This window comes from Hibiscus syriacus, unplaced genomic scaffold (genome assembly GCF_006381635.1).
Source record: "Hibiscus syriacus cultivar Baekdansim isolate YM2019G1 unplaced genomic scaffold, ASM638163v2 tig00005352_pilon, whole genome shotgun sequence".
Taxonomy (NCBI): domain Eukaryota; kingdom Viridiplantae; phylum Streptophyta; class Magnoliopsida; order Malvales; family Malvaceae; genus Hibiscus; species Hibiscus syriacus.
Window position 1 is genome coordinate 112,758 of NW_024062053.1, and position 15,009 is coordinate 127,766.

General features: G+C 36.0%; 1 protein-coding gene and 1 pseudogene across 1 annotated transcript; one reads left to right on the forward strand and one right to left on the reverse strand.

Annotated features, from left to right (window-relative positions):
* The first annotated feature begins 465 nt into the window (after positions 1 to 465).
* Positions 466 to 5,099, forward strand: LOC120199114 (two-component response regulator-like APRR1). Its single transcript, XM_039200310.1, has 6 exons — positions 466 to 801; positions 1,673 to 1,834; positions 1,948 to 2,081; positions 2,328 to 2,495; positions 3,029 to 3,113; positions 3,861 to 5,099. The coding sequence occupies exons 1-6, from the start codon at positions 648 to 650 to the stop codon at positions 4,799 to 4,801; spliced, it is 1,644 nt and encodes a 547-aa protein (XP_039056241.1). The 5' UTR covers positions 466 to 647; the 3' UTR covers positions 4,802 to 5,099.
* A 902-nt stretch (positions 5,100 to 6,001) lies between these two features.
* Positions 6,002 to 8,289, reverse strand: LOC120199101 (annotated as a pseudogene).
* Between the last annotated feature and the right edge of the window lie 6,720 nt (positions 8,290 to 15,009).

Consider the following 15,009-nt stretch of genomic DNA (forward strand, 5'->3'; position numbering starts at 1 on the left):
ATCGGATTTGTATTATTATGAAATGATTAAATAAGTAAAGATCTGAAGGAGACGTGGTCTTTTCTCTATCTCTACCAAACTATCCAAAAGCCCTTCGCTTTTTCTTTTCTCCTCCACTTGTCCCCTCCTTTTTGCCACATCGTCAATCTCTCTATCCTACTCCGCAACGCGCACTACGCACCCCCTTCCTCCTTCCATCCAACGCCCCAAATCCATCTCCCCAATCCACCGCACGTTAGTCACCCTCACTATCCCCGTCTACCTCCGAAAACAAATAAAAAAAACGACACTTGCCTTTTACCAGAAATCAGGATTAGGAAATCTCCACTTCCAGTTTGGGCGTGTTGTTTTAACGCGGGGGTTAGTTCCTTGGGGGAGTTGAAATCCTAGCCGTTCATGGTTCATCCCACCATCGATCGTTGCAGTCCGATTGGGTCCACTTGAGCTTTTGCCTTTTGTAGAAAGTCTGATCCATTTCTTTTAACTGTGTGGAAAAAGATACAGCGGCTTAGATGAACAATCAAGCTTAGTCTTTTATTAGCCTGGGTGTACGGACGGGTAGTAATCAGGAAAATTGGACGACTTTTATGGGCTTTCTTTTGTTTTCCTTTTATAGTTTATAAAAGTTTTTTTTGGGGTGTGTGAATATGGAGAGCAAAGAGTCGAATTTTAGTAAGGAGAGTAAAGGAGGAATGGGAGATGGGTTTACAGACAGGAGCAAAGTGAGGATTTTGCTATGTGATAATGATACCAAGAGTTGTGAAGAGGTTTTTTTTCTTCTTTTGAGATGTTCTTATCAGGGTATACTTCACTTTTTGTTAATTTTCCTTTTTCATTATTATGGAGTTCTAAGCTATTTTATTTCCTTTTCAAAGTGTTTGTTAATTTTTGTCTTTTGTGTTAATTTCATATGTTGTTTGGTTTTGTTTGATTTGTGTGATTTAGATGCTTGATGAAGTAAAAGGATGATAAGTGAGTTGATGCCATGATTGTTGATGGAACTGGTTGGTTTTTTTAGTTGCAAACTCACTATTATAGTTCGATAAAAATAAATAACTACAAAATAGCTTACCCTTTTCTTGTGTGAAAAAACAAGACTTTGTAACTTGTAAGGCTGTAACATGTATAGAACATTACTAGGAATGCTCAGATATATATTACTCTCTTCCATAATGCTTTTTATTTCCCGATTATTCTACTTTTGGTTACTGAATCATAGTCTTTTGACTTGATTTGCTTTGCCCCCTCTAGTGCTACTCTTTTAGGGAACTTGGTAAAAAGGGTATGTTAGCTATACATGAATTTGCCATGCCTATTTGTCTTCTAGTTCCTTTGACTCTCATGCTTTTCCTTGTAACCGAGAACCGTGGCCAAAGTGAGAAGTTATAGTAAGATGTGGGTAATAAAGGAAAGAAAGATAAGAAATGAACTCTCCTCTAAGGAAACACCTGATAAAGTGTAATACAGGAAATGAGGACTTATGTGTAATTCGACATGTATAACATAGTATGTTCATTGTGTCACTTATTTAGGCTGCTGCTACTTTTTGTACTACTTCTATCCTTAAGTTCCACTAAGAGTGCCCTATAGTTTCATGATAGATGACACTTCCCATATGCTTCTTCTAGAAGAGAAATCAGCTTCATGATTCTGTGTTGCCTTTTATTTGCAGTGATTTCAGTAAGGTCTGCTAGACAAGTTATTGATGCATTGAATGCCGAGGGAGCTGAAATTGATATCATACTTGCTGAAGTTGACCTCCCAATGTCAAAAGGAATGAAGTTGTTGAAGTATATTATGCGGAATAAAGAACTGCGTCGGATTCCTGTTATTAGTAAGTTTGCCTTTAACCTTCTTTTCTTCAGCTGTTTGACTTTCTTTGTTTTGAATTTTCCTTCAGGTGTTTGTGGTCTGATCATTGCATTTTTCTTTCCTTTCTATGATAAGTGATGTCGGCCCAGGATGAGGTCTCTATTGTTGTTAAGTGTTTAAGGCTTGGTGCTGCTGATTATCTTGTCAAGCCATTACGAACCAATGAATTGTTGAATTTGTGGACACATATGTGGAGAAGGCGGCGCGAGGTTTGTGTTATTTAGCAGTTTTCTTTTACTAGTTAGTTTCAGTTGTACTTTCTTCTGGGCTGTACTTGGTTCCTCCCTATTGTAAAAATAGTTCCGTTGCTGTTTATGCCTATAAGAGTACAATTAGGGTAAAAAATATAGAAAGAGCTAAAAAAACCATTAACTTACATTCCTTCAGAACTTGACATGTATGGATGTTTAACGGAAACTTATTTTTATATTCATTTGAAATGTTTTCTCTGGCAGCTTGGTCTGGCAGAAAGGAACATCTTGAACTATGACTTTGATCTGGTGGCATCAGATCCTAGTGATGCTAATACAAACAGTACCACTCTGTTCTCGGATGACACAGCTGACAGGTCCCGGAAGAGCACCAATCCAGAGATGGGAGGTCCTATCCACCAGGAAGAAGAGGTGAGTATTGAAGTTGGATAACAAAATACGTATTTGTGTGCTTTTAAAATTAGGGAAAAAGCATGTTTAATGTGCATCCCGAGATCATTAACTTCTACTTTAGGAAATGGCTGCTGGTTATAAGATATGTGATTTAATAAGTGTCTATTGTTATTGTCTTCCCGTTAATATTGTTGCAGTTAATCTCCACTGCTTCTTGTGATGAGATTTTTTAGTAGGTGATTTTATACTCCTGAAATGGAATCTGTTATCTGTGGAACCAATTATCCAGGTAGTTTGCAGCCATGGTCATAAATATTTACTTTGCAGAATTTGGAATTGTAGGCATGGACGAAACAAGGGTAAAAAATTAACCCCAACCAAAAAATCTTAGGCATGTTAGGCAAGTTGTATATGAATGTGTGTAATATATATTGACACTTGTGCATGTCGTAATTTCACAATCTTTACTTGGTTTTACAAATATATGGCAAACATTGGTATAAAGAGTGAAATTTGTTGTTCGTGTTCAAATAAGTGTTTTTGTCTTTCAGTTCGCTGCTGCTACTGTGGAGCCTCCACAGAATGATTCATCTGAATGTCGTCCTGGTGTTCCAGGAATAAGTGATCGGAGAACAGGTGGACTGCTCTTCTATTGATGCATGTGATATTTTAAGGAATGGAGTGATGTATAATTTTGCCTTCTATTTTCATATTCTTTGGAAAACGTTAGTCTTCAGTATAGCGTTTAATTTTTGAATGCATGGGATATTGCTTTGTTCTACCATTAATTGAGTCAGAGAATGTTTTACGTCACCAATTTGTCAAAATTGGCGATCTTTATTAAATGAGATGTATATGAAATTCTTCAAGGTCTTGACACTGGATTTAATGTTTCTTTGAAGGCTAGATATCTGTCTCCATAACATTTCTGTTTAGTTTCCAATACCACAAAAATGAGTTGCTTTGCATAGGATTAATTGCATACTAGTTTGTGTGCTGAGAACTGGGACTTTATGCAAGTCTGTCTCTTACTTATCTCTTATTCTTTATAATGCAAGCACTAGTTATCATGTAATCAGGGATGGACACAGGATTTTTATGTTGGGGTGAACATGAACTTATAAAATTTCAAGGGGCAAACTTGAACTTATAAAATTCTAGGGGGCGAAAACATATTTTCAATAGAAAATACATAGAAAAAAATCTAAAATATATGGTAATTTTAAATTTTTAGGGTGACTGCCTTCGCCTAGGTTGATCCCTGCATGTAATAACATGGGAATACCAGAAAACTACTGCTGTGATTCTTTTCTGGTTTCCAAACTTTTTCAATCATTGATTCCCTTATTCAGTAGATGTCCTAATGTTGGTAATCTTTTGCAGGGCAACTTGCATGTGGTCCAAAGAAGAGTGAGCTAAAGATTGGTGAGTCGTCAGCCTTCTTTATTTATGTAAAGTCACCTGCAGTAAAAAGCAGCTCTCAAGCGGCCATCCTTAATGGCGAAAATGCTGCTCAGAATAAGATCTTTGGAGCGAATCTTCCACAATCCGGTCAACAAGTGGTTAATGGTACCCAAGTACACGAGAACGGTGAAGCATGGGAAAACTGTTCACAAGGCGATGACTTTCGAAGCAGCAGCAGTGTTCCGGATTCACTTTCCTTAGAAAGGTCTGCATCAATTGAGTTCTCACAACAAAAGAGTTTTAGGGAAGACAAGTTTCTTCAGGAACTTGTGCCACCAAGAAATGAACCTCGACATGATGTATCTGGTCTACCAACACAAAATGCTTATTCATACTATATGTCGGGAGCTATGAATCAAGTTATGATGTCACAATCGGCCCAATTGTTTCAGAACAGCCTCCTTGAACTTCAAAATCACGCAAGTTTCGGTGTGCTACCTCAATATAATCACCTTCAACATTGTCATTCCCATCCACATGCTAGTGGGATGGCACCGTTTCCGTACTATCCGGTTAACATGTGCATGCAACCTGGTCCGGTGCCGACAGGTCACTCGTGGCCATCAGTGGGAAACTCATCTTCCAGTGAAGTGAAACCAAGTAAGGTTGACAGAAGAGAGGCAGCATTAGTCAAATTTAGGCAGAAAAGGAAAGAGCGCTGTTTCGATAAGAAGATTCGATATGTAAATAGAAAAAAGCTAGCCGAGAGCAGGCCGCGATTGAGGGGGCAGTTTGTGAGGAAATCTAATGGTATAACTGTTGATCTTAATGGGGAACCTGCTTGTGCTGATTACGACGAGGATGAAGAAGACAATGAGGAGGTATTGAGGGAGTCTTCTCCGGAAGATGATACGTTATGATTGTTGATATTCACTTTATATTCATGGAGCATCTTCTTTATTTTATTTTATTATATTTGTGTACCTCTGTGGAAGAAGGAGAAGTAGTGTTCCATTGAAAGAAGTCCTTACCGAAGAAGAGCAAGGACCACAGATCAGAGCAAATGTTCTTGCTTCGGAACCAGGTGAAAAGCGGCCGGATCAAAGCGTTGGACGTGCTTCCTTCGGAACCAGTGCCCTGTGGAGTGCATGTAAATGGAGATCAAACATAGTAGTTGTATTGTTTTCCATGGTTCAAATTTAAACAATTAAAGTATTGGCGTCCTTTTTGTTTTAAGGAAGTTTGTGTAATGAAGAATGTAATCAAATCCTATGGAATGACAGTTGCATGTATCTACTCCTCAACCTTCGGTGCTACTCGGTTAAGATTATTTTATGTTTCAGTTCTACACTTACATTTCTGCTCATTTTGTTTTTATGTTTCAATTGTAAGTGTATTAAAGAATCTGCATTTTGGGTGTCTTATGACACCTCAGAGTCGAGCAAATCTCATAGGGTTGCTTAAATTTAATGTAAAGCAGCTAAGCTAGGTATAATCGCTGAGCTTGGAAATCCAAGTGGAGAAGAGAATATGAGATTATGGGATGATATCAGAGACGATTGTGAGATTTTATGTCAAAGGTAATATTGTTTTCAGCAGTCTTTTCGATCCATCTCTGTTTGAAGAGGTTGCTTTTATCTGTCTATTCGATCCATATCTGTTTGATACGTCGTGTTTGAACACGAATTTAAGTTTAACTGATAAGAATATTTTATTTAAATGATATTGATATATATATGTACGATAATATTAGATATAACATGCTAGCGCAGTCAAATGAACAGTTATGCTTTGAATATGTTAATTACACAAGATAATTTTTTTTAAATCCATTTAGTACAAGATGAAACTACTTAAATGAATAAGTATATTTGATCGGTTGATTAAGTTGTTCATCTTTGTTCTCTTGTATTTCCTTAAGTTATAGGTTTTTGATTCACCCGGAGTATTCTCATTCTTCACCCTTCCAAGTAAGATTAGATTTAAAATTTGTCAAAAAAATCATTTAAATTAAATATAAGAATTAATTTCGAAATCTAAGTAAAGCACATGGACTATTCATGTAATTTGACCCAACCTTTTGTTATCGTCATCTTTACAAATATGTGATATTTCCCAGGTTAGTTAGTAGCTCTATGAAGCTTATGAAGGATCTCCAATGGCGTCACCGTCTCATTCCTAATCCTCTTAACATTAGGGCTTAACAACCCTTTATGTCGAAACCCATACATTTCAATCACCTGATTATCCCCAAAATTAAAAGCTCTTTGCATGCTTCTCAAGCATTTCTCCACCGGATAATCCCCATAACTCCCACAAGGCTTACACCCCACGAAATGCGTCACAAACGGCCACCGTTCGTGCCCCAGCCCCGGCCGGTGCTTCTCCATCATCTCCTCGGACCAGTCGACCAACCCCACCCAGTACTCATGCAAATAATATTGATTCTCAATGAAAACTTTATCCATCCATTGCTCCTTTTGTTAAATCAACAAGTGAATCAATGCCGATTGATCGTCGGCTTCAAACGCCGGTCTTCCTTTCAAACTCGCCGTCATAACTTTACCGGCCTTCTCACGGATTTTACCCTTTGGTCCCATTGGCGCCCATGAATCCAGCAAATCCAGCGACCATTGACGGATCCTTAATAGGAAACTCCCTGTATTCAAAGCAACCCATGATTTCTTCTCCATCAAATCCGGTTCTCCATGGATGATCAAATTATGGTTTTCGTATTTGGAAAACGGGATTTATAGGGCCATGTCTGTGAAGAAAGCATCACTGTCGAGCCGCCAAATCCACTCAACTTCAGGGTGAGATAACATTAACTTCCTTATCAATGGTAGCTTGGACCAATACCAGGAGAGTTGTTTATCTAAATGAGCCATGTTACAGACAATTTCCATCCCATGAAGCCGACAGTAATCGATCTTGTTCTTTACCGCCTTCGGCAAGTAAGTGGTCTCCAATGGCGTTATCACACGGGTTTGGCGCCGAACCAGTAACCAGCATGATCCGAGCTTCTCCATTAATGAACTTTGGGAATCCCAGATTCCGGGAAAGCCAAATCTGTGGCTGTTGATCCCAGTTTGAAACTTTGGGGCCAAGGGAGAAGGTGATATTATGGTCTGTCTCAGTCTCCGGAGGTTCGTCCGGGTCGGAATCCGAGCGGATATCGGCGATGATCCGGTTGGTTTCTTCTATAAGGTTTTGGTTGATGTTAGCTTCGACTTGGGAGCTTCCCAAACCGCCGATGCCAATGGTGCCGCGAAGTACGAGGATGGTAATGAAGCCGCAAAAGAATGTGATTTTAATGTGGTTGAAGGTCTTGTTGAACTGACGGCCACGCAGCATTCGGCTTCTTCCGTCACCGGCGGCGTTGTTGGTTGTGTATAAGCCACCGCCGTTGGCGCTGAAGAATATCTTTTTACGTTGACCCGTGAGGGAAGAAGAATGGAAATTTGTAGTTAGAAAACAGAATTTACATATCTTTGTCTGGTCAGACTTGAGAAAGTGAGATTGATGAAAAGTGAATGGATTTCAGGTTTTTATACATAAAATTGTACATGCAAAAATAAGAGAATTTGAAATGATGAACGTACATTCAAGGAATGAAGAATTATTCAGGAAATGAGTTTGATTAGGTTTAAACAACAAGCGGTAGTTGAAGCATTGCACGTCCCTATAAGTTCAAATTCTTATATTAGTCCCTGTATTATATATAAGCTGTAAACTTAATCCCTATACTCTAATTTGATCAATGTTAATCTCAAACAACTTATTCAATTATTTATTGATACTGAAGATCAATCATGATTAAACCTCCTGTGAATGTTGGGTTAAGGCATGTCAATGATTTTCAATTATGTATTTAGGTAAAAAAAAGAAAAAATATAAAATAAATTATTAAAAAGTAACGTGATAGTATACTTTATTAACCAATTATGTTTTTAATTAAAAATATTCATATAGAAAGTCTTATTTGATCGGTTAACTAAGCCATTCATTTTTGTTTCCTTATATTTCTTTAGGTCATGAATTCTAATCCCCTCAGGTGAAATTAGGATTAGATTTAGAATGTCAAATTTTTGTACATACATTAAGAGTGAATAAAGTGTGATATTTTTTGAGGGAATAATATGACTAATACGAAAGTGTATTAATAATAACACCCTTTTTCACTAACGAAATTTATTCAAGTGGTAAGTAATTTGATATCACTTAAATAAAATCTCAAGTTTGAGTCCTTATGATAAGGTTATAAAAGTATATAGACTAAATGTCAAATTTAAACATAGTAAAGGGACCAGAAAAATAATTTGAACAGAAAACATTAGCTACATATGGGCGAAAAAGTTAACTGTACCCAGAAACTAAAGCGCTCTGGATCTTGTGGATTTGGCATCATTGCCCCGACATTATAAAGTGCCTCAAGCTTTCTTCTATGTGTGCAATAATAAAGAAATGTCTTTTAACCATAACATCTTCATAGCCAACGTTGGCTACAAACATAACCAGAAAATACCTAAACCTTAATTTTTGACAAAAATAATTGATCATGACAGCTTTTGCTCATCGAAATGCGTAATAATAAGGTAACAATAACGTTGTAATTTAACTAATGTTAGGGCATAAAGTGAATTAATCATTGGCTTATTTTAGACTTATATAGAAAATAAATACTTGAAGCATACAACCTTTTTCATTCAAGTAGCTAAAGTATTTTTAGTCAAAATAAGTATTTAAAATTATCTTTTTTATCAAAATATGTATCTAAAGTATTTTTTTTGTCAAAATAGGTACTTAAAAGTATTCAATTTTTTCCAGTCAAGTACCTAAAATATTCTTTAATTAATACCACATGTTAATTTTTTTAGAACTTAAATGAAAAAGTTTGAATAGTTATGTACCTATTTTGACTAAAAAGATAATTTTAGGTGTTTATTTTGACCAAATAATACTTTAAGTACTTAAATGAAAAATAAAATATACTTTATATATTTATTTATCATACAAACCTTTATTTTATTATGTTTCTTAATGGATGAGTTTGTTTTATATTTTGTTGTTTATGTAATCTGTGAGGTTGCTACTAGACGAGTATAAGCGAGTATAGGCGGGTACGGGATAGGTGATAGGTATCCAGTTGGATAGTGGACGTGCGGTGGATTTGAGAATGTACCCGCGTAGGCAGACGTGGATTTAAAATTTTTACTCATCGTAAGTGATGGGTAAATAGTGAAAACAAAGATATTAGGTAGGTATGTGGATGGAGAAGAGATATCTACACCCACCCCGACCATTTTTCATCTCTAACGGTAGAGTTTGAGTTCTGAAACGGAGTGTTAATGTCTCTTAGGACGATAGGATTATCGACAATAAATTATAATTTCTAATTAAAAAGATAATTATAATTAAAATCTATTATTATAAATATTTTATATAATTAGCTTATTTTTTAATAAAAAATACAACTATAATGGGAGAGAAATAAAATTCAATCTAAATTGAAAAAAAAAATTCCAAATTAATTAAATCGAATTATTTGCATTAAGGGTATATTGATTAGATTGCAAAGATCTAATTTGGGCCAAGTTTGTTTTGTACTATGCTACACCTCAGGCTCTTTAATGAGAAGCCCATTCCATTGCTACATGCTAAACTTATTATAAAATTACTACTACTAATTTGAGTAATTTTTATGATTTATGTAATTTGAGTATTGTTAGATTATCATAAATAATGTAAAAGTCTTAGAATAATATTATTTTGTTTAATTTTACACTGATTTAGGATCATTGATGAATAAAAATAGAATATCAAGATTAACTCTTTGAATTATTTTCTCATTTCTATTATTAAATTTAACCTTCTTGTAACTCCTATACCCAGGCTATACGTTACGACTAAATCTAGCGTATTACAGTAAAAAAATTCAAAACATATTTTAAAATCGTAATAAAATCATAAAGTCAATTTGAGTAATATAAAACATACAATTTTACAGGTAAAACGAAATACACAATAATCAGTGACAAAATAATCCATATGTCAGTAATAATATAAAATACGTCATAAAATCGACGTTTTTCCCGAAAAATCACCGGTGACCGGTATATTTACCGATATAACACCGATCAGACTATATTTCCCGATCTAACACCCTTAGCAGTAAAGCACGCCCCTTGCACCGCGCTATATGCTGATTTGGCACCACGTGGGGTAAGGCGCGCCCCCTGAACCGCGCCTTATGCTGACATGAATACACGTGTGTAAAGCGCGGGGTAGGTGTGTAATTACACATAAGGCGCGGGGCAGGGGTCGCGCCTTACCTGTGAATCTGACACGCGTCAGGAAGGCGCGCCCCCTGCCCCGCGTTATACTCATAATTACCTCCATACCCCCGACGCTTTACACCCCAATCCTCCCTATAAATACCCACATCCTCAACCACTTTCGTCACACCAAATTCTCTCAATTTCTCTCAACTTCTCTCAAATACTCTTATAATCTCTTTTATGGTATATTTTATTATATTTTTAATATTTTATATTTAATTTATTTAAGTATTTAATTTATTTAATATTTTACTTATTTAATTTTTTTGCAGATATAAAATGGCAGACGGTTTACTTCGCTTGGATGCAAATCATATATCTCGACACTTTACTGATACTGTAACATTTTAACTTTTTAATTTAATTTAAATTATTAGTAATAATTTGTTGATTTATTTAATGCATGATTATTAGATTAAGAATTAATTTTTATAATTATTTAATTTTAGGAGAAGGACCGTGTATTAGATCCTTTTTATTAGGAATCTTAAGTTAGTGATACCTAGCCGTGTCTTGCCGTATTTAGAAGATACTGGATTCGGTTACATAGGTAGATATCAGGGTCACTGTAAGATAGAGCCAGACCTGATTTCTGCCTTAGTAGAGCGGTGGAGGCCGGAAACCCACATATTCCATCTTCCGAGCGGAGAGTGCACGATTACACTTGAGGATATTTCTATGCACCTGGGGTTTTCGATGGATGGAGATGTGATATCGGGGATCGCGCATGGTTCTTGGACTACTTTGTGTTGGGATAATCTAGGACGTGTCCTGGAAAATTTTAACGGTGGTCGGATACCGTTAAATTGGTTAGATGCCAATTTTCGTGATTTGAGCGATGACGCGTCTGAGGATGAAGTTAAAATGTATGCACGAGCATGTATACTGCAGCTGATAGGAGGGTTGTTGATGCCAGACAAATTGCGCAACCAAGTTCACTGCATGTGGTTGCGACACCTTGGCGACTTTCATCTGGCCGGATCACTCAGTTAGGGCTCGACAGTTTTGGCTTTTCTATACAGAGAGATGTGTCGAGCCACTAACTACAGGCGTAATGCTATCGGCGGATGTCTCCTGCTGCTGCAGTCTTGGGCATGGTATCGATTGCCATTTTTATGTCCCGTTGTCAAGAACTCATTCGTATTTCCACTACTATTGAGGTAATTGTAAAACTGATTTCGTTTATTAATCATTTTATACAACGTATAATAATTTTTTTCCTCGAATAGGTGGTCTACTGATAGGAAAAATCATCAGGAGCTACCTGATGATTTAGAAAAAATTTAGGTGCTCATCGATCAGAAGGCTGGCTCACAGGTATGAATTTTAATGTTTAAAAATCGATTTTAGATTATAGTTATATAATTAGATTATTCTTTTGATAAAAATTATATATATTTGTTTTAGTTTGAATGGGTGTCATATTCTACTGATGATGTGTGTAACATCCTCAATACCAGGTTAGTGACTAAATTGTAAAACTTCAGAAATTGGTGACTAAAGCATAATAATTGAATAGTATTGTAATTGGTATAGGGTTAAATTGCAAGGAAGAAGGAAGAGAAGGATAAAATGGTCATTTGCATGAGAAATAATTAAAGAATAGATATTTATATATTAACATCACATGGAAGAGAAAAAAGAAAAAAAGATTCTAGAGTTCTCTTCTTCTCTTTTTTCTCCACACGTGAAGAAGGTAAAACAAAGGTGAGATTTCTTAAAAGCTAATGGTTTGCTGAAATTTAAGTCTGGTTTTGATCCTTAGATGCTAATTAAGCTTATGGAAAGCTTAATTTGTTTTAAAGTAACAAGATGAAGAAGTTCTAAGAGATTAAAGAAAATGGGTTTTTAAATGAATTTATGGAAAAGAGTTGATAAGTTGAATTTGAAGATAAATTTGACTTGTCATCATGCTAATTAAGGAATATGAAGTGTTAGAATTGTATTTAGAACATACTGAAATTTGAGTATGATTCTTGAATTACATATGAGGGATAGGATTTTGAGGTTAAAGATGATTTTTATGGATATAAGTCGGTTTAAGTAATGATGGTTGAGTTTAATGACATGATAGGGGTTTAAATAGAAGAATTGAGTGAAGAATTGATGATTTTCAGGCTTAAAATACAAATTATAGGTTGTGTGCATCGATGCACATTCAATATGTATCGATGCACTATCAAATAATTGAACATTGAATGCAATTAGTGCATCGATGTATGAGGAGTGCATCGATGCACCTACTTAAAATACAAACATCAAATGGGATTTATGCACCGATGCATAGATAGTGCATCGATGCACCCGTCAAGGGATGCATCGATACATGGTGTAGTGCATCGATGCATACCTTCATTAAAAGATAAAAATAGCTTTCTTTTTATCCTAAGGAGTGATAGTTTAGAATATATCAATTAGTATACTGATATGTATCAATGTATTACTATGTATATTTAGAACGTAATCTCGTTCCAGAATAATCAAAAGATTAGAATTGAGTCAAAGCAAGGCTCAGGTGAGTGCCCATACTGGATAGAATTGTATAGAGATAAGACTTGCGATAAGTCTATCTCTTATAGTTGAATTCCTGATTTCATATTCATGTACATACATCCACATATATATTGGATACAGTGATTTCATGTATAGTTCATTTATGCTTTACTATGATATTATATGAAAGAATGAAATTATCAGAGGATCAATCCAGATATGTGAAATAATTAAAGTGATCACATGTGTGTATATGAAGTGAAATACATGCTTATATGAAAAGTGATGAGAAGATATGAAAATGAGAAATGCATTCATATTTAAGCCCATGTGAGTTAATATGAGAGTTGTAGGTATAATTGGCATGCCAAGAGTCGAGGGTTCTATGTGGTCCTTCGGAACATATATGTAATTCTGTGGAACATATATGTGGTGCTTTGGTACACTTATTTAGTCCATTGTATTATGTATATAGTTCTTAAGGAGTGGTCATTCGGGACATATACAGTGGTCTTTCGGGACATAGTGGTTCTTCGAATAATCAGTGGTCCTTCGGGACATAGTGGTCTTTCGGGACAAATATTCAGTGCCCCTTGAGGGAATTATACGAGCTGTGATGATAGCATAGTGCACAACCTTTATTTACTCACATACCTTTGTTCTCAGTAATGTACATGGGCAATCCAAAGATAAATTAAAGTGAAATTAGAATAAAAATATATGTCTTATATGTGCATATTATCATCATATATGTTATAGTATAATAAATATATGCAAGTTAAGATGTCATGATCAATGGTAAGGATGCATGTTCATAAATTCATTGTTATACATGCGTATGCATATATTTATGTTATGCCTCACTAAGTCTATGACTTAGCGTGTAAGTGATTTACACGTAGGTACCAAGAATCGAGCAGAACCGAAATAGGAGGGGCAATAATAGCAGCACTGCCAGAAGATCAGATCTGAAGTAACTGATAAAGTATGTATTTTGTCGTGTATAGTATGTTGGCATGTAAGTAAAGTATCAGTTAAAAATGCTCTGATCGATTTTGGTTGTTTTGGTTATTTTATGTAAATAAACTGATTTTATATTAATGAAGGTTTTAAATTTTCCTTGAATTTTGTCAAGAGTCAAAGTTTGAAAAGTCAATGTGACACCTCAGACTCGTATTTGGGTCAGATACGGGTTGGAGGTGTTACATTTAATTGTATCATAGCTACGGTTTAGTCGATTCTCGGCATAAACCAAAGTCTAGAGTGTCCTATAAAGTATACATGCCAACAAAATAGTGAAAACTTCTGATATGATATAATGGTAAGTATGATGTTTTGCTGATAGAATGATATGGGTATGTTTTTATAGATGTCCGGACATGGTAGCTCTAGAAGTGAAGCAGGAGACGATAGGCCCGCTGAAAGCAGTAATTCACCTGCCTTGGCCAGGCAGAGTGAAGATCAGACACCCTCTGGAGTGCTTGTAAGTGATCAAGATGTGTTCTTCAGAATATTGGATGCGGTATTGGCGCGTTTTCAACCTTCTGTTACTTCAACTCCGAGAATGAATGTTATAAATGAGTTGAAGGGTTTAGGAGCACCAGAGTTTAAAGGTGAAGCCGAAGAAGGTCCTGTTGTTGCGGACCTTTGGCTTAATGATGTAAAAATCATGCTTGAGGGACTTCATTGTTCCTATCCAGAGAAGCTGGATGGAATAGTCTCATTAATCCGAAGGCAAGCAAGGATTTGGTGGACCAACGTTACCTTGAGAATGCCCAGTGATCAAGTAACTTGGTCTTTGTTTTTTGAAGAATTCAAGCATAAATACATCAGAGATCAGTTCATTCGACAAATGAAGCAAGAGTTCATGAACCTAAAGAAATGGAATCGTACAGTGTATGAGTACGAATGTGAATTCAACAAGTTGAGCCGTTTCGCTGCGGAATTAATTCCTAAAGAGAATGATGTTTGTGATTGGTTTGTTGAGGGATTACGTCCTCGCCTGAAAGAGATGCTTATTGTATTGAATTTATCTTCGTTTCAAGAAGTGGTAAACCGTGCTAAAGCTTTGGAAAGAGCTCAAAATGAGAGATTCAGGGATTCTCAAGTTCAGACTTCAAAAAGATCTGGCGCATTATCGAGTGTTGTACCGTCAAAAAGTGGCAGAGATGTGAGTTCTTGACCCCAAGCGAGATTAGAGTCGGTTGCATCTTCTGCAAAGGGATCAAATCAGATGAGGGGTCAACAAAAACAGTCAGTGGGATATGGAGTTGAGAGATCTAACCCGAGCCAAGTCA

What these genes read in the sequence shown, in the direction of transcription:
- LOC120199114 (XM_039200310.1), top strand. Translation starts at nt 648, where the DNA reads ATGGAGAGCAAAGAGTCGAATTTTAGTAAGGAGAGTAAAGGAGGAATG. An exon ending in TTTGAGATGTTCTTATCAGG is followed by an intron (nt 802 to 1,672) that starts GTATACTTCACT and finishes TTTTATTTGCAG; the next exon opens with TGATTTCAGTAAGGTCTGCT. An exon ending in GCGTCGGATTCCTGTTATTA is followed by an intron (nt 1,835 to 1,947) that starts GTAAGTTTGCCT and finishes TTCTATGATAAG; the next exon opens with TGATGTCGGCCCAGGATGAG.